This window comes from Sorex fumeus, unplaced genomic scaffold (assembly GCF_029834395.1).
Source record: "Sorex fumeus unplaced genomic scaffold, SorFum_2.1 ptg000001l, whole genome shotgun sequence".
NCBI lineage: Eukaryota > Metazoa > Chordata > Mammalia > Eulipotyphla > Soricidae > Sorex > Sorex fumeus.
This window is the reverse complement of record NW_026606058.1, coordinates 4341859-4366197: the sequence shown is the minus strand read 5'-3', so window position 1 is coordinate 4366197 and position 24339 is coordinate 4341859. Positions and strand designations below refer to the sequence as shown.

At 46.2% G+C, this 24339-nt stretch overlaps 1 protein-coding gene and 1 long non-coding RNA gene across 2 annotated transcripts in view; both read left to right on the top strand.

The window, feature by feature from the left end:
* The window catches only part of LOC130023926 (leucine-rich repeat-containing protein 37A3-like), a 72299-nt gene extending 48357 nt beyond the window's left edge, over nt 1-23942 (top strand). Inside the window, exons 16-22 of the mRNA XM_056114540.1 lie at nt 1869-1940; nt 2935-3009; nt 8018-8136; nt 16362-18112; nt 19533-19640; nt 21992-22035; nt 23603-23942. Of these exons, the coding sequence (XP_055970515.1) occupies nt 1869-1940; nt 2935-3009; nt 8018-8136; nt 16362-18112; nt 19533-19640; nt 21992-22035; nt 23603-23942 (2509 nt within the window). The remainder of the gene's footprint in view (nt 1-1868; nt 1941-2934; nt 3010-8017; nt 8137-16361; nt 18113-19532; nt 19641-21991; nt 22036-23602) is intronic.
* Nucleotides 6781-7505, top strand: LOC130033136 (uncharacterized). Its single transcript, XR_008793909.1, has 2 exons — nt 6781-6837; nt 7070-7505. It is a non-coding gene; the product is annotated as an uncharacterized LOC130033136 (long non-coding RNA).
* Nucleotides 23943-24339: the final 397 nt, after the last annotated feature.

Here is a 24339-nt window from a genome sequence, read left to right as displayed (position 1 = left end):
ATCTGGCACCTGCAGGGTGGATATTATGGGCATGATCCCTGGGTCTCCAGAGATTGGGGGAAGCAGGCAGAGGATCTCTGTTTCCGGGCCCCATTGAGTCTGGAGTCCAAGGTCACAAAGTCCCACCTCACCTGGTTCTGTGGGGCTACACTCATGCGTGAGGCTTGGCCTGAGCATCTGGAAAGGAGCCTGGAGCGTGGCGGATATATATCTATGTATATCTATATCTATCTATCTATCCTGCAAGGGTATGCCAGTGTTTCTTGAATAGAGTTTACTGAAAATTTCTTTCTGTTTTTTTTCCCTCCTGTGTATTTCTTTGCTTGTTTTAAAGAGTTTGCATGTTTTTAAAAGAAGAAAATTCATTCTAGCATCTTGGAACAAAATCTTTTGTCAAAAATGAACTGCTTCTGGTACTGGAGTGATAATATAGCAGGAAAGGTGCGTGCTTTGCAGGCGGCTGACCAAGGTTCGATGCCTGGCATTCCATATGGTCCCCTAAGCACCACCAGGAGTAATCCCTGAGCATTCCTGGGTGTGACCCACAAACCAAAGAAAGAAAGAAAAGAGAGAGGAACTGAGGGAGGGAGGGCAGGAACTGGTTCATTTGACCAATATATCCATAATGTTATTTCTGAAGTGTCTAGTAAATACCCGATATTGTCAGACCAGTGACAGTCAGGTGACCCTGGCATTCAGGAAGCTGAAAGTCCAGGAGACTGACAGGTGAGTCCGTGATCACATACAGCGTGACAAAGGTCAGGGCACAAAGATCTCTGTGGGAATGACTGGTAAGAAGACAGCTTCCAACAGCTCCTCTTCCATTGACCATGTCTTCTTTGTCCAAAACCAAGGATTGACCCTATTTTAATCTTTAGCTGGGTGTGTTGTCATGAAGTAGTTTGAATTTCTCAGGGTGTAAGAAACATTTTGAATTGTAGAGGCATCCATTAGAAATAATATTTGCTGCAGAGCAAGGACTTCTGCAGACATCATCACTCCTAGGTTTTTATTTCTTCTTTGGGGTTGATGGGGAGACATGCCCAGTGGTGCCCAGCGCTTACTCCTGACGCTGTGTTCAGGGATCACTCCTGGTGTGTTCCAGGGTCTGTGTAAGGTTCCAGGAATGAAACACAAGTGGGCTGCATGCAAGGCAAGTGCCCCACTTGCTGTTCTATTTGGCCCCTATTCCTAGAGTTTTCAACTTGGAAAAATTTGTCAGCATATTTTTTCTTTGCTCTACATTTATTCCCCCCCGCCCCCCGGTTCCCCTTCACTTTGTCATCTAGAGACTTGGGTGTTTCTCAAAGGGAGAATTCTTGGGGCTGGGGCAATACCACAGCGGGTAGGGTGTTTGCCTTGCACGCGGCTGACACGGGTTAAATTCCCAGCATTCCATATGTTCCCCCCGAACACCAGCAGGGGTAATTCCTAAGCGCATGAGCCACGAGTAACCCCTGTGCATCGCCAGGTGTGACCCAAAAAGAAAAAAAAAGAATGCTTTATGGATTCTAAGCGTGATTATAAATAATCACAGAAAATAATGTTTTTTCACCTTCAAATTTCATGCCAATGGCTGGAGCGATAGCACAGTAGTAGGGTGTTCTCCTTACAAGCGGCCAACATGGCCGACCCGAGTTCGATTCCTCTGCCCCTCTCGGAGAGCCCGGCAAGCTACCGAGAGTATTCGATATGCCAAACACAGTAACAACAAAGTCTCCAATGGAGACGTTACTGGGCCCGCTCGAGCAAATCGACGATCAACGGGAGGGCCTTTACCTTTACCTTTACCTTTTCATGCCAATAAATTAAATATAAATGTTAATGCTACATACTGATTATGCATATAATTTTAATTCTTTTTTTAGAATTCTCAACCATAATCCCCTAACAACTATTGAAGATTTTTATCTTTTTAAATTGCCAGCATTAAAATATCTGTAAGTATTGTAATAAGTTTGTAGCTTATATGGTTTCTGCTATGATTTGCTGTCTTTATTTTTCTCCACTTTTGTCAAAGATAAAGTGTTTTGCATTGAATTTAAAAGTTATAATTTTAATTTTAACACTGGATTATTGAAATGACAGTTATTCTCAAAGGAAAAGATTAAGAAAGAATGACATGGGCAACATCCAACAGAGGAAAAGAGCTATGTTGAGTACATATAGATAAGAAACATACAGATGCGTGTAGAAGTATTATTTATTCAGAAAGTAACAAGTAATAATGGACACATTATTGAAAAAAGAAAGTAAAGAAAAGAGGACCAGATAGGTGAGTGGTTGGAGCCCATGCACTGCTTGCTTGGAGGCCTGGATTCGACCTCTGGCCCCTTATGTGTTCCCCAGATCTCTACTCAGAGTAACCCACAAGTACAGTGCCCAACATATCCCCCATGTACTATCAGATGTGGCCAAAATCCAAGGCCACCCGCAGCTCACATGAAAAAGAATCATTGAAAGGAGTAGATACAATTTAGAATGAGAAGTCGGACAAGAAAGGAAGGAAGAAAGGAAGGAAGGAAGCAGGGAGGGAGGGAGGGAAGGAAGGAAGGAAGGAAGGAAGGAAGGAAGGAAGGAAGGAAGAAGGGAATCAGGGAAGAAAAGAAGGAAGGAGGGAAGGAAGGGGAGAGAGAGGGAGAAAAGGAAGGAAGGAGGGAGGGAGGGAGGAAAGAAGGAAGGAAGGAAGGAAGGAAGGAAGGAAGGAAGGAAGGAAGGAAGGAAGGAAATTTTTTTATTCTCCAAAGTGTCATTAATTTGATGATAGAAAAGTCTTTTATCAGCAAGAGCTCTCTGGAATTATAGTCTACAGCAAACAGTTGACCTGGATTTACAGCAAAGCCAGAATCAAAGTTATCACTTCATTTATCTCATCTATTTAACTCTAGAGCTTCTGTATTTGGATTCACATCATGCTTGTGCTTTCTCCCTCAGAGACATGGGAGCAACACAAGTGACACTTGCAGCAGTTCAAAACATCCTCATGATGAATCTTAAGCTAGAAAAACTGTAAGTTGATTTTCTGACATTTAATTCACTTAATTTTTTTAAGGCTTGTTTATTTCTTTCTCTCTCTCTCTCTCTCTCAGACTCTCTCTCTCCCTCTTTTTGTAGGGGTACTGGTATTTATTCAGCCATTGATTAAGCTAATTGAATTTGGCATGAACTCCACATTACTTTATTTTCAGAATGGTAATTTTATTTATTTATTTTTTAAAATCATTGAATCCGTGAGATACAGTTACAAAGCTTCCCTGTTTGAGTTTCAGTCATACAATGATAGGACACCCAACCCTCCACCAGTGCACATCTTCCACCACCAATGTCCCCAGTATACCCGCCCCCATCCCACCCCTCCCCCTGCCTCTATGGCAGACAATTTCCCTCATACTCTCGTTTGTATTGCTTGTTATGAATAGTACAATGCCGTTCGGCCACAAAAGTGGCTGTGTGTTCCTGGAATTCTAAAGTTTTAGATAATTAGGATGGGGAGAAGTCAGAGAGCTGCTCAGTTCAGAAATTCTTTTGTGTATCTCTGGATCATGACCATTAAGGAGCTTAAGAAGCAGCCAGAGGCAGTTTGTGGGCATGACCTCCAGGGTCCCACCTGCCCCCTAAAAATCCCAGGGGCCACCAACATCCAGAACCCAATGAGAAGTGCAGGTATGCAGTTTCAGTGACAGCAAACTCCAGGCCTCCAGGGATAGGAGTTGGGCCTGTCTCTCTCATTCCCCCCCCTACTCCTGTGGGACTCAGCCCGGCAGTCGACCTCCACAACCCAACCACCACCATGCTCCTGGCCACTCCCCTCTCACTCGGGCTGAGTCTCACGCATGAGTGAAGTCCCAAGGAACCCAGGTAATGTGGAACTTTGTGAGCTTGGATTCTGGGCTCAACAGGACCCGGAAGCAGAGATCCTCTGCCTGTTTCCCCCAGTCTTCAGTGACACAGGGGTCACTCCCAGAAGCCACCTCCTGCCAGCGCTAGATAATCTCGTCATCAGCCAGCATCCAGATCACAGGGCTACTTCTCCCAGAAGGGAACATAACATGAGGACCCCATAGCCGTGCCACCAGACTTGGTGCCAGGCTGATGGTAGAGACCTAATCAAACCCAAAGAAGAAGGCACAAATTTTCCTGAATATGTTATCAGGGTGGAAGGGATGCCTATCTGCACTAGCAACGGGAGTCATTGCTTAAAAACACACACGCAATACTGAATGGCTGAATATCACAATTCTACTGAATCTACTGAAGCAATAAAAAACCATTGCTTAAAAAAAAACCATTGGGGCTGGAGCAATAGCACAGCGGGTAGGGCGTTTGCCTTGCACGCAGCCAACATGGCCAACACAGGTTCGATTCCCAGCACCCCATATGGTCCCCTGAGCACCGCCAGGAGCAATTCCTGAGTGCATGAGCCAGGAGTAACCCCTGAGCATTGCCAGGTGTGACCCAAAATGCAAAAAAAAAAAAAAAACATTGTTATTGCTCGCAGCAAATGGGTTTCTGGATACTGGAAGTGAAAGTTATGATACTCTACCATCTCTGCCTCCTATGTGAACTCCCTAAAGTTATTGAATTAGAAAACTGGATATATTGGAAACGATGTAGAGGAGAAAAAGCTAGAATCTATATTGATTCCTCTTATGGAAAAAATATTGATTGGAGTCCAGTAGGCTCAGCCTGGGCAAAAGGAACTAAAGAATGTTCTGAATTGGGGAGCAATACAAGGCTCTGAAGTGTCCCAAATTATAATTAACTCTAATATTAGCATAAGCCATAAGCCACACCCTGCCAGCGCCAGATAACCTCGTCATCAGCCACCCTCCAGAACTCATAGCTGTTCCTCCAGAAGGAAGCATAAAATGAGGCCCCCATAACCATGCCACTGGACTCCGTGCCAGGCTGTTTTCACTTGGGGTGCCCCAAGGGACCCAGCCCCAGCAGTGACCTCCACTACCCAACTGCTGCCATGCTCAGGCCACTTTCCATATGCTCGGGCTGAAGCTCACGGATGAGTGAAGTCCTACGGAACCCAGGTAATGCAGAACTTTATGACCTTGGACTCCGGGCTTAAACGGTAGCCAGGAGCAGAGATCCTCTGCCTGCTTCCTCCAGTCTCCGGTGACCCACGGGTCACACCGATAAGCCACACCCTGCTTGTGCCAGATAATCTTCTCATCGGCCACCCTCCAGAAGGGAGCATAAAATGAGGACCCCATAACATGACACCAGACTCTGCACCAGGCTTTTTTCACGCAGGATGCCCCAGAGGGGGACGAGTGGGAGCCCTCCCCGCCCCAAGGGACCCAGCCCCAGCAACTGACCTCCACAACCCAACCGCAGCCACGCTCCAGGCCACTCCCTACTTGCTTGGGCCGAGCCTCACATGAGTGAACATATTCCTGGACCACACGGCTGTGATATGTCCACACGGCTGCGACATATCACAAGACACTTCCTACCCATTCTCCATAATTGCCACACCAGATTTGATGGGGTTCAGACAGAAAGCAACAAATTACCTATATCGATAGATAGATAGATAGATAGATAGATAGATAGATAAGATAGATACCTCTTGGAGAGCACAGCAAGCTACCAAGAGTCCACCTGTACATCAGAGCCTGGCAAGCAAGCCATGACATATTCGATATGCCAAAAGTGTAGCAATAAAGGATCTCATTCCCCTGACCCAGAAAGAGCCTCCAATATGTTGGGAAAGATGAGTAAGGAGAGGCTGCTAAAATCTCAGGGCTGGGACGAATGGAGACGTTACTGGTGCCCACTTGAGTAAATCGATGAACAAGGGGATGACAGTGATACAGTGAATATTGGCATAATGGGGTGCGGAGGTAGCTTTCCGCCTCCTACACCCTTCCTTCCTGGGCATAAGAAACAAAATCATCTATGGAAAATAGGGAATTCCTTTGGATACATGACAGCCCGGACAGTTTTATCCAACATAACAATGTTGGAACAAAACGTACTTTACATTTTGATAGAAATCTTACCCGCTATATACAGGCTTGTGTCCCACTGCCATATGCCATGCTGAAAGGGGGAATTAGCTGGGATAAAGTAGCAGAGGTAATATCATGCAGTGACTGCTCTATGTTCACTTGTATTCTTAACTCTGTGAGTCTCACAGCAGAAGAAAGCATCTATCTTCTTAGAGCTTGCATGGGGGTATAGATGCCTTTGTGGCTTAACCGCTTGTGGGAAGACAGTCCAGCTACCAACATTCTTCACCGGCTGGTCACTCACCTGGCACCACACACAAAGAGGTTTATAGGCCTCGTAATTGCTGTTATCATGGGATTCGTTGCCATCACTGCTACAGCATCAACGGCTTGTATTGCATTGAGGCAAGGATCTCAGACTGCTGAGTTTGTTAAGAAACGGCACGAGGGGGCTGGAGCGATAGCACAGCAGGTAGGGCATTTGCCTTGCATGTGGCTGACCCTGGTTTGATTCCCAGCATCCCATATATTCCCCTGGGCACTGCCAGGAGTAATTTCTGAGTGCAGAGCCAGGAGTAACCCCTGTGCATCTCCAGGTGTGACCCGAAAAGCAAAAAGAAGAATAAAGAAAGAAAGAAAGAAAGAAAGAAAGAAAGAAAGGGCATCAGGACTTTCAGAGACTGTGGACAACCCAGTGACAAGTTGATGCAGGATTACAAGAGGAATCGTCCGATGTTACACGAACTGTTACCCTACTCGGTGACCAGCTACCGAGTTTAAGAAGACAACGCACTCTAAAATGTGATTGGAATACTTCTGCATTTGTATAACTCCTGTACCTTATTATGAGTCTAAATCTCCATGGGAAAAGGTTAAAAAGCATTTGTTAAACCATCAAAAATATGACCGACAAAATCATAGAGTTGCAAACTAACATTCACTCTGTATTTCAGGCCCACTTGCAAGTCTGGGGACCTGATACCATTGGGGGTGGATTGTTGGATGGGATCACTCAACTAAATCCTAAGAAGTATATTCTAGCCCTTGTGATGGGTTTATTAGTATGTTTGTACTTATTGTTCTGTTGTTTCTTTTTTACATAGCCTGCCAAAAATTCAGAAAACAAAACAGAATAGCCCAACAACAACACGCTGTACATGTCGTCATGAAGGCTAAGCTGGCTGCAAAACAAAAAGGGGGAGATGTTGGAGCCCGACCAGAGTCATGAGGAAGTTCCTACAGACACTGCCTTGCTTTCAGTGTCATGCTGGAAGCAGCTTGGAACTCTGATTGAACTGGGCAGGGGTCAGCATGTCATGATGCAGCTCCTTCTTGACACTGATTGATTATGCTATGCTTTGTTTAGGCAAAGTTAGAGGGGACATCCTGTCTAGACGGAAATGTAGATGATTGAAATATGGGGATGGGAGGTTAATCATCGACAGAGCAAGATCAATAGCCTTTTGTCCACATGGATTTGGTGATGCATCCCCTAGTGTACTGTATTACAATAAAAGAAGGTTGCTGGGTTTGATTAATGCCATTTGTCTGAGAGAACTCTTGGCCCTCCACGCTACCTCATTCCATGAATGTTGCTTATCTCTGCGCCCCCGACTGATAACTCCATAGAGAAATAACACCCCAGGTTGTAACTGATGTTTTTTTTATTGTTATCTGGGAGCTGGAGAGATAGGATAGTGAGTTAGGTATTTGATTTGCATGTGGCTAACCCACATTCAGCCTCTCGCACTGCCTATGGTTTCCCGAGCCTGCTAGGAATGATCCCTGAGCCAAGAGCCCAGAGCAACCCCTGAGCACCACCAGATATGACCAAAAAACAAAACTCAGTTTTCTGAGGGCTGGAGCAATAGTACACGCTTTGCATGCATCACCTCCCAGTTGGGTTCCCACCACCTCAGAGTTTGAGCAACACCTCATCCATGTTTCTCAGGAACTTTTTCAATAGCTGCTCAGTGGCCTTGACTGCCTCTTCTACCTATTTAAAGTAACCTCTTGACTCTGCACTTAATTCTCTGTGTTTCCATTCATAGGATCTTACCTAACCATCTAACCTGCTGCCTCTGCCAATTTAAAAATAATATTGACGTTGTCTACAAGACAGTCAAACTACGTTGTGACAGTGAATGTCTTACCAGTAGTACACCCTGCGGTGAGTTGGATTGCCTGCTGATAGGTTTTTAATTTATGTTTCATTTTTATTTTAATCACTGATGGTACATTTGAAGCTGATTATGGAGTGCATTATTTTTATTCGGAGTTCAACTCCCTATATTTCCATGAGCTATTTCCCTTGGCAAAAGTCAGAATCTCAGCCACATCATTACCTTCGCAGTATATGAATGACCTGAAGGTTTAAGAGGAATGGAAGAAAGGGATGGAAGTGGGAAAGGGAGCTATCATTCATGGTCACAACTGAGTGCCACACTCTGGGCAAGGTGTTGGTCCTCCAGATGAGAGCTCAGCCACACAATGCAGTTTGCAAACAGATTTTATACACAAGAAATATCAGTTGCCCTTTTCTTTATAGGACTGGTGTAGCTACCTTATTGCATGTGTTTTTATAATTTTATAGGCAAGTACAAGTCATACTATCTTATGCACGTTTTGCTTAGAGCCTGAGAAATTCTGGTTTTCTAAGCATAGGCTGCCACTCAGTCCTTCTAATGATGGATTCTTAGAGCATCCCCACCTCCAAACCTACTTTGAATTTTAACCCTTCAAATCCACAAAGCACTCAGGTGCCCTTATATATTTCCACATAGTAAGTTTACTTGATAACTTCCGCAGTGTCCTTTTAGGGGCCCAGGAAAATAGATCAATAGGTTGCAACACATGCTTTTCATGTGGGAGGTGTGGGTTCAATCCCCCATAAAATAATTTTCGAAGAACTGCTGAGAGTATCCCTTGGGCACTGCTGTATGGCGAATGCACGAGCACATGCGCACACACAACGCACACACACACAACACACACACACATACCACCAAAAAAAGTGTTTTCATGCCGGGATATTATGAATCTGCTTCGCTATCAGCAATTGGGCATATCACATCACTTTGCTTCTTACACAAAGATAATGTTACTTTTAAAATCAATTTTTAACAAATCTATTACTCTCTTCTCAGAGATGGGCATAACAACATTTACGACTCACCTTTCATAAGATGAACATCAAACCTGGGGATTTGTTGGGGGGGCGGGGAAAGAGTCAGATTAGAGGGGATGTATGAACTGTGGTGTCTCGGCACTTCGGCGGTGGTCCAGGTAAAGTTCACTTTGTACATGGAAACCAATAGCATTCGTATTTTGTAATCATGTTACTTCAACTTTAATAATGTTACTTAAAAAGTAATAATAATAATAATAATAATAATGTTATTTAAAGAATACCTGATCACTGATCACTGTCCTGCAGCTGTTCATCAATTTGCTCGAGTGGGCCCAGTAACATTGTGAAACTTGTTACTGTGTTTGGCATATCGAATAAGTCACGGGTAGCTTGCCAGGCTTTGCTGTGTGGGCGAAATACTCTTGGTAGCTTGCCTGGCTCTCCGAGAGGGGCGGAGGAATCCAACTCAGGTCGGCCATGTTGGCTGCGTGCAAGGCAAACGCCCTACCTGCTGTGCTATCGCTCCAGCCCCAAAGAATAACTAAACCAAATAATCTAAATTCAGAATAAAAATACTAATAACATTTTTAAGTGAATAATAGAAAAACAAAAAGTGTTAAATATGCCTAATGCCTAGATCTTGTGTTCCCAGTCTGGGACTCCCTGCAAGTCCATGCTTCTTCCTCACATCCCTTAACTCCCCCTCTAAATTTCACCACCACCAAAAGAACTTTTAATTCTCAGTAAAGTTTGGTTGGAAAGATAGTCTAGCAATTGGGCACTTGCCTTGCATATGGCAGACCTGGGTTGGATCCCTAGCATCTCAGATGATCCCAAATTACTACCAGGAGTGATCCCTGAGCACAGAGACCGGAGTAACCCCTGAGCATTGCTGGGTTTGACCCCACCGCCCCCCACACCAAAAGAAACCCAACTGCACAATTTTACACTTGACCTTCAAGAAGTCAGAAACTTTGTATGGTTCCCTAGGTAGAGCTGGAAGTATTAGGAAGTAAGTGAAGGCAAATACACATCTAATAAGAGTTGTTTTCCCCAATTTTGGGATCTCCAATGTTATTTCAGGGGCCAGAGAGATAGGACAGCGGGTAGGGAGATAGTATAGTGGGTAGGGGACTTGCCTTGCACACAAATGACCTGAATTCCATTGCCGACATACTATACAGTTTCCCAAGCACCAACAGGAGTGATTTTTGTGAGCAGTGAACCAGGAGTAACCCCTGAGCATCACCAAGTGTTGCCCCCACACAAAACAAAACAAAGATTTTCTCAACATTGCACATTGACATATACTCTGGCTAATCCATTAACCTATACTTAGACATCTGTCCAGATTCAACAATATGAAACTGAGGGCTAATAAATAAAAGTATTAGTTGGTAAAAGTATTAGTTGGCACGCATGAAGGTACCGGGCAGAGGAACAAAGGCATGCGGGTCCCGGGGCTGAGATCTCCAAGTCTGCTCGGATAGGGGCTGAGCATCCTCCACCCATATCCTCCATATTCCAGTAGGCAGGGGTCACACCCACCAACTGGCCCCCTGGCGCCGTGTAATCTCATCAGCGACCAAGACCCAGAGAGTATAAAACCCAGATCCCGGAAGAGAACAGCGCAGAGTCTCCTGCCCCCGCGCCTGGCTGTCCTCGCCAGGGCCCCTGGAGGGGAGTGGGTTGAGTTTCCCTCCCCGTCCCGACCAGGGCTCTGGCAGCCAAAGACCTCCAGAACCAGCCACCACCATGCTGAGACCGCTCTCCGCATGCATGAAGGTACCAGCAGAGGAACAAAGGCATACGGGTCCCGGGGCTGAGATCTCCAAGCCTGCTCGATCGGGGCTGAGCATCCTCCACCCAGATCCTCCATATTCCAGTAGGCAGGGGTCACACCCACCAACTGGCCCCCTGGCGCCGTGTAATCCCATCAGCAGCCAAGACCCAGAGATTATAAAACCTAGATCCCAGAAGTGCGCAGCCACATACACCTTATTATCTCATTCTAACTTTGGACAAAATGGTAGGCTACCAGATGTAACCTGCCCACAGGGCAGAGTCTGGCAAACTCCCCGTGGTGTACCTAATATGCCCAATACCAGTAACAATGATGGGGCTCATTCTCCTAACCCTGAAAGAGCCTTTAATATGGCACTTTTAAAAAATCTCAGGGCTAGGATGAAGGAGACGTTACTGGGGCCTGCTCGAGGCAATCGACGAACAACAGGATGGTTGTGATCGTGATTAGTTGGTAGGTGGAGAATGGATGCATTCAGAAGAGGATCTGATTTCTGGAGGAATTTCTTCGTTGTCTGTGACAGTAACCTATGACAGTAACAAGATTAGCACACCAAAGAGTTAAAGAGAAACAGCACCTTCCAACCCCCAACTACTGTTTCTAGCTCCCCTAGTCCCAGCCGAACCAGCGGTCAGCCTGGTCCTGTAGGTGTGGCCTCTGAGCCAGGGAGCCTGGCCTTTGAGCTAGGGGGCGTGGATAGGGGGCATGGCCTACTCTGAGGGCAGCAGTTATTTTCCCCTTTCCTAGCAATTTGGACTCATATCTTGACCTCCGTCACGTAACTCGGGGGAGAATGTCTCGGCAATCTCAAATACATCAGGCCAATAATCCACTAGCTCATCCCAGTTGCACCACAATACCCGTAGACGTGTACAAGTCCAATGTAAAGGACTACATCCCCCGAAGCTCCACCAGAGGCCACAGAGGAGAACATGAGAGGAAGCCACAACTCCTGAAGGGGAAAAAGGCGACCACTAGACCGAGCTCACCCAGAATCCCCAAATTAACCAAGAGGGAAAACTCATAGTGAACTGTGGTTCCCACCTTCATACTACCACCACAACATGAAGAAACAGCACAGATCCCCACCACGCCACGAGGGGAAGATGAAGAAAAAGGTCCAGAGGCCCCCAACAGGGGCTACTCACAAATACAGTCTCTCCAATAAGGAATTCAGAATCAAAATGTTGAAGATGTTCAATGAACTCAAAGAAACAGTGGAACAGACATCCAGGAAATTAAAAGAGGACTTGAATGAAACAGTGGAACAGGCAGCCAACAAAATACCGGAAGAAATGAGAGCAGAAATAGAAAAGCTGCAAACAAATGTCATGAATAAAGGATTTGATAGATGAAATAAAAAACTCAGTGAGTGCCCTCAGCAGTAGAATGGCTACAGCTGAGGACAGAATCAGTAAGCTTGAAGATGAGCACCAGAAAGCTTACAGACAACAACAAACCATGGGAAAAGACCTCACAATAGCCCCGGGGTGAATCAGAGTCCTAGGGGATGAATCCAAGAGGAGCAAGTAAGAATCATCAGAGTACCAGAAGGACAGGGAGGCAACCCCAATGAAAAAGCCACAGTTAAACATATCATTGCCGAAAAGTTCCCAGAGCTGGAGAATGCAGGCATCCGGACCCAAGGAGCCCGAAGGGTGCCAAGTAAAAGAGACCCTAATAAAAAGACTCCAAGACACATCAGAGTCAGAATGATGGATGATATGGATAGAGAAATGATCCTGCAAGCAGCAAGGTTGAAGAAGGATGCCACATACATAGGAGCACCCTGTACATTTACAGCAGACCTGTCAGAGGAAACCCTCCAAGCCCAAAGGCAATGGGGGGATATAGTGAAAAAACTCAATGAAATGAACGCCTCACCAAGAGTACTCTATCCAGCTAAACTCTCATTCAAACTCGGAAGGAACCATACACTATTTCATGGATAAACAACAGCTCAGGAACTTCATAGACAAAGCCAAACTTGAAAGAACCACTAAGAGGGCTTCTATAAGACAAGAAAACACCCTACAAGCACAACAAGTCCCTACAGAAAGATGGCACAAAACTCTCTAACAATAATCTCTCTCAACATCAATGGTCTAAATGCACCAATCAAGAGACACAGTGGCAGAATGAATTCGGAAACTGAACCCAACATTCTGCTGCCTACAAGAAACTAATCTGAATGGTCAGAGCAAACACAGACTCAAAGTTAAAGGATGGAAAGCAATCCTGCAAGCAGACACCTCCCTCAAAAAATCTGGGGTAGCCACACTAATATCTGACAACATAAATTTCAGGTTGAAAAAGACTAGAAGGAACAGCAAAGGTCATTTTCTGTTTATCAAGGGATATGTGTAACAGGAAGAAATCACACTCTTAAATTCATACACACTTAATGAGGGACCAGCTAAATAGTTAAAACAACTGCTAACAGATTTCAAGGAGGACATTGCTAGCAACACAATAGTAGTCAGAGAATTCAACATCGCCTTATCATCTCTGGATAGGTCAACAAGAACAAAACTCAGCATGCTAGACATTGACTTTGAAGGAAGAAATAGTAGAGAGAGGGCTAATAGACCTATACAGGGCTTTACACCCCAAAAAGAAAGAATACACATTCTTTTCCAGTGCACACGGAACACTGTCCAAAAATAGAAAGGCCACATGTAAGGTCACAAAACCGACCTCAATAGAATCCGGAAGATAGAAATAGTATCAACAATCTTTTCAGACCACGATGTGCTGAAGATAGGAGCGAAGCATACACAGACACGGAGAGACAAATCAAACACCTGGAAATTAAACAACTCAAAGTTGAACAACGAGTGGATCTGGAAGGAAGTCAAGGACGAAATAAAAAAATACTTGGAAACAAATGTGAATGAAGACACAAGCTATCGGAACCTATGGAATGCAGCGAAAGCTGTGTTAAGAGGAAAATTTGTAGCTTTGCAAGCATTCCTAAGGAAGGAAGAAAGGGCCTCTTAGATAACCTGACCTCACAGCTCAAGATCTTAGAAAATAACCAAAAAAAGGAACTCGAGCCCCGCTGAAGGAAAGAAATAATAAAACTTAGAGCAGAAATCAGACATGGAAACCCAAAAAACAATCCGAAAGGTCAGTGAAATCAAGAGCTGGTTCTTTGAGGAAATAAACAAGATCGATAAGCCACTAACAAGACTCACAATGAAAGAGAGAGAGAGAGCCCTAATAAACCAAATCAGAAATGAAAAAGGGGACATCGCAACAGAAACCAATGCAATTCAAAAGATCATCAGAGACTGCTTTGAGAGTCTGTATGCCATGAAACAAGATAACCTAGAGAAATGGATACGTTCCTGGATTCCTATAATCTCCCAAGACTGAACCAAGAAGACTTGGAATGCCTGAATAGACTCATTCATATCAAGGAAATGAAACCGAAATCAAAAGTCTTCCCAAAAACAAAAGCGCAGGCCCAGATGGATTCACTAGCGAATTCTTCCCAACATTTAAAGAAGACCTTTTGCCAGTTCTCCTCAAGCTTTTCCATGAAATTGAAAAAAACAGGAACTCTCACAAACAGCTTCTATGAGGCACTTATCTTCCCAATACCAAAAGCAAACAAGGACACCACTAACAAAGAAAATTCCAGGCTAATATCTCTGATGAACATGGTTGTGAAAATCCTCAACAAAATATTAACAAATAGAATCCAACAACTCATCAAAAAGATCATACACCACGACCAAGTGGCATTCATCTAGGGGATGCAAGGATGGTTTACCATTTGGAAGTCAGTCAACATAATCCATCATATCAACAAAAGTAAAGATAAAAACCATATGATCATATCAATAGAAACATCAATATTTCAGCAGGAATACCACTCCTGGGAATATATCCCGGAGAGGCAAAAAATTACAGTCCAAATGACATCTGCACTTCTATGTTCATTGCTGCACTGTTCACAGTAGCCAAGCACTGTAGCACTGTAACGCTGTCCTCCCATTGTTCATCAGTTTGCTCGAGCAGGCCCAGTAACGTCTCAATTTGTAAGACTTGTTGTTACTGTGTTTGGCATATGAATACGTCACAGGTAGCTTGCCAGGCTTTGCTGTGCAGCCGAGACACTCTCAGTAGCTTGCCAGGCTCTCCAAGAGGGGCAGAGGAATTGAACCCAGGTCAGCCTGGTGGGCCGCATGTAAGGCAAACACCCTACCCTCTATGCTATTGCTCCAGCCCACAGTAGCCAAAATCTAGAAAAAACCTGAGTGCCCGAGAACAGATGACTGGTTAAAGAAACTTTGGTACATCTACACAATGGAGTACTATGCAGTTGTTAGAAAAGATGAAGTGATGAAATTTACATATAAGTGGTACTACATCGAAAATATCATGCTAAGTTAAATCAGTCAGAAAGAGGGACATAGAAAGATTGCATTCGTCTGTGAAATATAAAGTAACAAAATGGGAGACCGTCACCCAAGAATAGTTGAGATAAGTACCAGGAGGTTTGCTCCATGGCTTGGAGGCCAGCCACATATGCTAGGGGAAAAGGCAGCCCAGATAGAGAAGGGAGCAGCAAGTCAAGAGTGTTGGGAGGATCCTCCCAGGATGGGAGATGCATGCTGAAAGTAGACTATAGACCGAACATGATTGCCACTCAGTTCCTCTTTTGCAAACCACAGCACCCCAAAAGAGAGAGAGAGAACCAAACGGAATGCCCTGCCACAGAGGCGGGGTGGGATGGGAGGAGGGGAGGGGGGTTGGGAGGTATACTGGGATCATTGGTGGTGGAGAATGGGCACTGGTTGAGGGATGGGTACCCAATCATTGTATAACTGAAACCCAAGCACAAAAATTTGTAAATCTAAAACGGTACCTCATGGTGTTTGACTAATAAAAATTAAAAAAAAGAAAAATCATAGTTGATCTGTAAAGAGTCTAACTGAGCAGCAAATATTTGTCCTGAAGACTGGGTACTTGGTCCTTGGAGATCAGTGGAATAATCATATGATTATTGTTTGTGTGTTTGCTTGTTTGGCAGCATCCTCAGAAGTGCTCAAAGTTTACTCCTAACTTTGTGTTCTGGGGTCAGAACTGGTAAGGCTTGAGGGAGCGTATGGGGTGCTGGGGATAAGACCCAGGTTGGCTGCCTACAAGACGAGGCCTTTATCTGCTCTACTGTCACTCTGCCCCCCAGTTGAATAATCCTAAATACATGTACTGAACTCCATGCCCTATTTATTCTGAATAAATAGCGATGATCACTTTGTTTCTCCTTTTGTTTTTGCCAATCACAGGTGTAAATTTAGGGTTTCCTGTGCCCCCCCCACCCCCCCACACACCATACGGCACTTGTTCACTGATTACTAGTTTACTTACCTGGAACTTATGTCTGTAGATGCTCCCAAAATTATCCCCAGTTATCTTTCATGATCAAAAGCAAGCTCTTCCTTTTTGACAGGTGAAGAACAATACATCAGTAATATGGACGGGGAATTCATGAAGGCTTTACAGGCCCGAAAGAAGAGTACCAGCACCGAGCTGACGATTGAACCAGAGAAGGCCTCATCCGAGAGAAACAGCCTGTCCTTTTTCCATCATGAACAGCTAGACAATAGTCATCAGCGTGATATGCTTACTAGACTAGATTCCATAATGTCTTTGTTACAGGTTGGGGACATAGATGCAGAACCAACATTGTTATCCTTCATTAAGTTTCTTTTTAAAGATGTGCAAGATGGAGTAAATCCTCTGGATCTTTCGAAGATCAGTACAGTTTCTATTTCTATACAGCCTGAATCCGACAATGAAATCTACAGTAAGTTGAAAAAAATCCATTTTCTGCAAAGTCTAGTAAGCAGAGAAATTCAAGAAAAAGTCCACAAAGTTAGAAAGAAGGAGAAAACTGCCACGCAGGTCCATTCCAGTCTTTTCGGGCCCAAATTTAAACGCCATTTTTTTCCAAAGAAATTGGAAACTGTCGGGCCACCAAAGAAAAAACACTTAGGAAATGTTCAGGAGTGGGAGACGCAACCACTGCAAGGGAGCAGCGTGCTCAAGGATCCCGGGGGCCTGCAGAAGAGTTACTTCAAAGAAGAGGGCACTCCCCTCAGCCAGAGGCGAGGGAAGGCTTGGTCCATGGCGGGGAACATTGCCCAAGAAAGACGGCAGGGGCAGCTGGCCCCGGAAAGACCGAAAGACTTTATCTTGGCAGGGAGGCCCAGGAAATTGGTGGAAAGCTCCTTCAACGAGGAGTCATCCTTCATCCAGGAGCACAGGGCGCCGGCCTCCGTGCCCCTGGAACAGCACTCCATGGGCAGCCCGTCTGCCGCCGCTGCTTTCCAAGTGCCACCGGAGGACGAAATCCCATCCAAAGACCTGAAAAGAACTCTACGCGTCTTAGAGGATGCGGGCACTCGAGTTCGGAACATGAAGGTTCCCAGCCTCGTGTCACACACCGGGAAGAACTACCTGTTTCGTAAACTTGACTCTCAGCTGGGCCGCAGAATACCCCAGGCCAGAGTGAACACAGCGACAAAAGAAGCAGCACCGCAGAGGCCAGTGGTGGCCAGGAGGCCTCCTTTCGGTGCAGTGAAGCGCCTCGTCAACTCCCCGCCGAGGGGGGAGTCTCTGTCCTGGAGGCACCAGAACAAACCTGTCATGGAGCCATTCCTTTCATTGCGCTCCAGCTGGGAAAAGAAGACCGCGGAGAGCACGCGTGCTCCAAACGGGGGGGATGCCAGAAGCATCGTGCCGCCAGAGAAAACTGCCGGTATCCAAAGCACTGCCCCTGAGGAGGAAGAGGGGACGGAGGACAGCCTCATGCCTGCTCTCAGACAGCCCAACGAGATGCAGTGGGAATATCACAAGGTGGCCACCGACATCGACTCCCCCCCACAGAAACCCGACCCCAGAGACGAACTTGAGATGCAGCTCATCCAGAAGTTGCGGCCCCTTATCCCCAACAGTAATGTGAGGAAGTTCATTGCCCAAGTAATTCGGACTCTGAAAATGGACTGCTCCGATCCCCGGGTGCAACTGGAGTGTGCCAAGGTGGTCCACAAAACCGGGCTCCTGATGAAGCTTCTTAGTGAGCGGCAGGACGTAAAGGTGTCCAGTGAAAAATGGGATACGGACCAGTGGGAGGCTGAGAACTACATCAGTGAGAATACCGAAGGCCAGGGTGATCAGAAACAGCCGGAGGCAAGTGAGGTGAGGACAGACTTTTGTTTTTTTAACGGAATCTCATGCAGAGTGAAATAAGCCAGAAGGACAGACATAGAATGATTGCACTCATTTATGGGACGTAAAAATCACTAAAACTTACTATGAGATTAACACCCAAGGACAGTTAGAAACAATGGCCAGGATGAATGGTCCACGGTTGGAAGCCTGCCTCAAGGGCTGGCAGAGAAGGCAGCTGGGATAGAGAAGGGATCACTGCAACAATGATAGTTGGAAGGGATAGCTCTGGGTGGGAGATGTGTGCTGAAGTGGGTCAAGGATCAAACATGATGACCTCTCAGTATCTGCACTGCAAACCATAACGCCCAAAAGGGGGGCATGAAGTGAGCGGAGAGAGTAAGAGGGGGGGGAGGGAAGAAAGGGGAAAAGAGGGGGGGTGGGAAGAGAAAGGGAGGAAGAGAGAGAGAGAGAGAGAGAGAGAAGAAAAGTTCCTGCCATAAAGGCAGAGGTAGGCTGGGGGCGGGGAGGAGGTGGCAGGAGGAATGCGGGGATTTTGTTGGTGGGTAATGTACACTGGTGGAGGGATGGGTGTCGGAGCATTGTCTGACTGAACCTGGATCACGGTCAGGAAAGCTTTGTAACTGAATCTCACGGTGACCAGGCTCAGGGGCTTCCGGGCTCTCAGGCCATGCCATGAAAGAACACAAGCAAGAAGACCAGGGTGTCTTGGCTCTCCCTGTCCTGCTGGCTCGCTCTCTTTTTTGTGGCCATACAACTTTGACTACAAGAATGATTGTCCCTGTGCTCGTTTGTAGAAAGGTAGCACTGTTCCTAGGAGAGGCAAGAAGAGGACCTAACACACCAGATAAATAAATTGTAGAAGGAAAGGCTACAGACAAGATGGCATAATAGATCTGGTGTGCTCTTTAAGAACATATTGGGGCCTAGTTCATGCCCAATTTAATCAGCTAATCAGTGACTGAATAAATAGCAGTACTCCTACATTTGAAAAAAAGAAAAAAAGAACATATTGGGGCCAAGGAGATAGTTCAAAAAGAGTCCCCCTGAGTACTGAGCGAGAAGTAGCTCTGAGGACCCTGGATATGGGCTGAAAAACAAACCACCCCAAAATAAAACCACATACAAAATAAAAACCTATAGTCCACTCCTTTCAGAGGATGGGGTTTTAGATTAGTAGAAGGATAACCATTCTTTAGAACGGGCTTAAGAATCCTTCCCATCATTTTGTTTAATTGTTCCTGGGTGTTGAAGCGATAGTACAGTGGGTGAAGCACTTACTTTGCATGCCACCAACCCGAATTCTATGCCCAGCGTCCCTTTTGGTCAGCCAGGAGTGATTTCCGAGTGCAGAGCCAGAGTAACCCCTCATCATCACTGAATGTGGCCCCTCCAAAAGTAATGCATGAAAATAATTTTTATTTTTCAGCTCATAAAAGTTCCAGGATATGTTGTGTACCACAATCAAAAAGCAGTCGTTGCGATAAATGTGGCTGTCGTCGTGATAATATTGGTTTTAATTTTATGTCTCATTGAGGTAAGAACAGTTCATTCAGATTTCCAGGATTTAATGTCATGATAATAGATTCAGGGGGTTCAAATGGAAAATAAAAGCCCCTTTTCCTCCTACTGATGCTTGATTTTCCTCTTCAGTCTTGAGTAATGAGGTGTGGTTGCTTCTCATATTGCAAAGATAATCCCAGGGTTTGTTGAAGGGAACTGACTCCCAAGAGGTCCCTGTGGAAATGAACCCAAATAACAAGCTTTCGAAAATTTTGAAAAGTTAAGAAGGCTAGAGATGAAACAAAAAGTAGTCTTCCTGTGCGCTGTTTGGGGACTACATCCTGTTTGTTCAGGGCCTGCCCCCAGCTCAGTGCAGAGGGGAGAGGGGGTGTCACTTCTGGTGGTGCTCAGGGGACCTTGCAGAACTAGGGATCCAGCCTGGCCCTTCTGCATGCAAAGCATGCACTCTGACCATTCAGCTCTCTCTCTGGTCACCATATAGACACCCCCCCCCCCTTTTTAAATCAAAAGGATGTCAGTGGTTTAACTTAACACTCACTGACATTCTTCTACTGATTACTTTCCTTGTTGACTGGAAGGATCAAAAGTGTAGAATCTCCACCCTCCTAGGACCTGATCCAGTGCAGTAGCTCTCATTAGGTTTAAGCACCATCTCCCTGGATGAAGTTAAAACACTGTAGCTAAGACTTGGGAGAGAGCTCCGAGGGCTACTTTTCACGGTTTGCGTGAGGGAGACCTGGGTTCCATCCTCGGCAATGCATGCCCTCCCCGCCCCCCCAAGAGCCACCAGGAGCTACCCCTAAACAGCAAATCAAGTTGTTCCTGCCTATTACTGGGTGGCTCCCAAACCAAACACACCCGCACTGCAGCCTGAGCCCGAGCTGGGCTACTCTCAAGCCTGGCAGCGTGCGGTAGTTACTCCAGGAGCTTGCCTATATCTGTCTTCTGTTCAATGACACACCACTGACTTTTCCCAGCAGGCACATTAAAAAAGTGATTTAAGGGCCAGGGAGATAAGTCCAAAGACTCAAACTTCAATTCACTTTGCACGTGGTAACCCCAGGTGCTAGCCATAGTGCTCCATGGTCCCTGAGCACCACCCCAGAAGTAGGCCCCGCAAGCACCAGCTGGCAGGAAGAGCCTCAAAAAATGAACAACAGCAACATGGGATGGAAGGGGTTCGGGATATAGGTTAGTGATGTTGCACTTGTCTTGCATGTGTGAGGCCCTGGGTTCAATCCCTGGCAGCACCACAACCACCAGCAAAGAATTAGAATAAATTAGAAGCCATGGTGCTGACTGAGGAAGACCTCTCTCAGTCTTTGGTATGTTTAAGCCGCTCCTTTGTGACGTCATCAGCAAACACAGCTCTGATTTATGCCAACCACAGTACAAGGAATTTCCTGTATGTTGTCTGGTTTAATCCTCGCAATCCTCTAAGGACGGCATTAGCATCCCTCCAATTTTGCTCTTCTTGTTGTGCTGGGTACCGACCCCATGTCTCCTGCATGCAAAGCAGGCATTCTCCCACTGAGCTACCTCCCCAGCCCTATCATCCCGCTTTCAAACATGGGGGTCACCTACAAAGTAGCCCGTGCTCCTTATTGCACTGTTCTGTTTTATCTCCTTAAGGACAAAAGCACGGAAATGCTTCAGGTATTGAAATTTCAGTCTAAGTCGCTCAAAGAGTTGACATATTGATTTAGTTATTTATTTGGGGCAACAGCCATCTGTGCTCAGGGCTTATTCCTGGCTCTGCTCTCAGGCATCACTCCAGGTGGGGCTCAGGGAACCATCTGGAGTCCTGGGATCGAATCTGCGTCAGCCACAGTCAATGCAAATGCCCCACCCACCGTATGATATCTGTAGCCCGAGGAATAACATATCTCATAGGACCTTTATTGTTTTGGGGTTTTTTGGGTAAGAATCATTGCAAATGCAACCAAGTTTTGTCTCCTGTAAGACTCGACTCTGCTTGCTGCATTGATGAGGACTCCTCACTGGGGATGCAGAGTGGTGATGGGAAAGGCATCAGACTGGTTCTTGACATTGTTTAGAAAACGTTGTGAAAAAGTATGTTTCTGTGTTTGGGTTTTGGCAGATACTTTTAATTTCCTACCTCATAGTTTTTAATTTGGATGAATGCGCTGAATTTCTCTGAAACAGTCTAACACTAAGCTGTATTCCTAACGTGCCCCTTCAGTCATGTGCTGTAGGAGAGTCCAGGGACTATTAAACAGGAGAGAATTCCTGTTCTCAAAAAGTGATATCAGTGGGTAGATACAGCAAAGTCGATGGAATTAATAAGGTTTTAGAGAGATCGGTCACCGAGATAATCATGATCATATTTTTTTCCCAAAACAGATTTATTCTTGTAGAGCAAGACAGAGTAAAGATGGAAGATCCAGGTAAATATTAGTCTGACAATCTTTCACTTGCACTGGAGTGTCCTCCCCCTGGTTCTTGGGGACCCTGGAGCCCTTCTGTGTGCTTCTTGGCCCGTGACCTGGGCCTCCTGAGTTCAGTGTTAGTGTCTTAGGGCTCTGCAAGTCCGGGCTGCTCAGTCCCTCCTGTGGGGTGGCTGTTACCTATGCCAGCCCACCTGTGCTCAGGGAGGACATACGGAGCCAGAGGCCAGAGTTGGAGCCTCATGTCCAAAAGGCCCTTTTAACTAGCTCGAGACTACTCCAGCCTCAGTGCTCAGTGTGGTGCCAGGAATTGAACCCAGGGCCTCACACATGCAAGCCAAATACTTTACCACTGAGCCACATCCCCAACCTCTGTCTCTGTCTCTTATTAAAAGGAATAGAGGGGGAATGGAAACTACCTTGCCCTTAGGAACACACTGCTGGTGATTGGGAAAGAGCATGGTCCCTGTCCCTTGGGACCTCTCCATTGACTTGGGAGCTGCGTTTCTTGCCTCCACTCAGCACCCACGGGCTCTGTACACATGATAACACTGCCCGTAAAGTGCAAGACTGCTCTCTCCTCTCTTCACTCTCAAAACTCATCTCCGTGCCTCGGTGCGGTTCCTGCCTTTGATGCTGATACCTGTGGCTTCTTTGCTCACGGGCGATTGTCTGCAGCATGAAAACTAGTGAGCTAAAGGATTTGGCTAATTGCACACAGGCATTTACTCTGGTTCAGCATCTGGGATGAAGCAGCTAGGACGATAGAATCATCCCCCCAGCCCCAACTTCCGGTAAAGGGTGCCTGAGGGACTAAATCCAGAGGCGACCAGTTGAAAAGCTTCTGGACAGACTCTAATGCTTTCGGTGTGGTGGGTAGTTTGTTCATTGCACAGGGCATTTGCTGGGGCAACGGTGGTAACCAGAAATAAATATCCTGCCTGTTTTCCAAGCCAGGTACCTATAAAGGTCTCTCAAGAGTCTACGGGGTCCCTTTGAATGGACCCGACAAATTTCTAAAAATTGCCACAGGCATGCATGGAAACTTTGTCAAGGTGTCAGGTCCTAGTGGTTTGACTCCTCATGGTTCCAGACCAAGGTAGTTTCCAAACAAGACCAGAGACCTCCATCCTAGGAAGGATGGGAAATGGGGTGGGTTATGAATCATGTGCGTCCGTGTTTTCCTCCAAGGACCTTCTTTGGATTATTGCTGCATAGAAGTTCAGTGGAACACGAGAGTCAGGTAACCACTGGGGGGAGGCGGCACTTAGGCAGGACAAGAGTGGGCCGGGGTGCAGGCTTACGCGCTCCCCTTGCCTTTTCCAGAAGGGCTTTTTCTGGCGAAGACGGCCCCTGTGGCTGAGAGACATGTATCAGCCACTCAAGGCCACACGTAAAAAAACATGGCACAGAAGCTCCATGACAAGGATTCCTCTGACGAGGATGAGATTTTCAATAAAGACGCAGGGTAAACCATGGCAACAGCTCCAATACCTTCCTGAAGTCAGGAAGTGATGAAGACGGGGCACGTCCCTTTCAAGAGCTGACTGTATTCTTCTTGTTCCAGGGAGCCCAGGGAAGTCATGAAGAGAGCAGCACGGACTCCTGAGGAGAAAGCAGCCAAGGAGACCAAGACAGCCAAGACTCCCAAGACCCAGGGAGCACAGGGGACACAGGCACCACAGCGCCCCCCACCACCAATTGTCCCCCTGGCACGACAGACCAGCGAGCCTCCACATGGCTCCCTAGAACCACAGAACGCAGAGTCACCACACTCCATCGGGTCTTCACAGCACGTCGCAGCACGACAGTCCGTCAAGACTCTGCAGACCCCTCATGTGCAGCAGATCTTCAGATCCCAGGAGATCCTGTCATCCCCGGAGATTTCAGATCAAACGGATGAGTAACAAAAGAAGTCATCACAGGCAGCCGTGGTGTTAGAGGCCCTACAGTGAACACCTCCTGCTTCATACCACCTGGACATTTTATTGTCTGAAGAGCCTCTTGGCAGTTGCTGTAAAATTCTTCTTTTTCGTATGTTAAATACATACATGCATAAGAGCAGTGATGGGCTTTCAAATTAACACGAGAGTTCATCGATCATGTAACCAATTAAGGCTGTTGGCAGGAAATGCATGACTAGAATCCCTCCCAGAGGTGGGGATGAGGTCCGCGAGGAATGGATGGGATGGGAGGATGGGAGGCTCCCCGTGTGGTCCCCTGCCAAGTGCCCTCACCGCCCGCAGTAGCCAAATGTAGACGCGGGCGCGTAGCCTGGCACTTTGGGCGCTCGGTGGTCAGTAG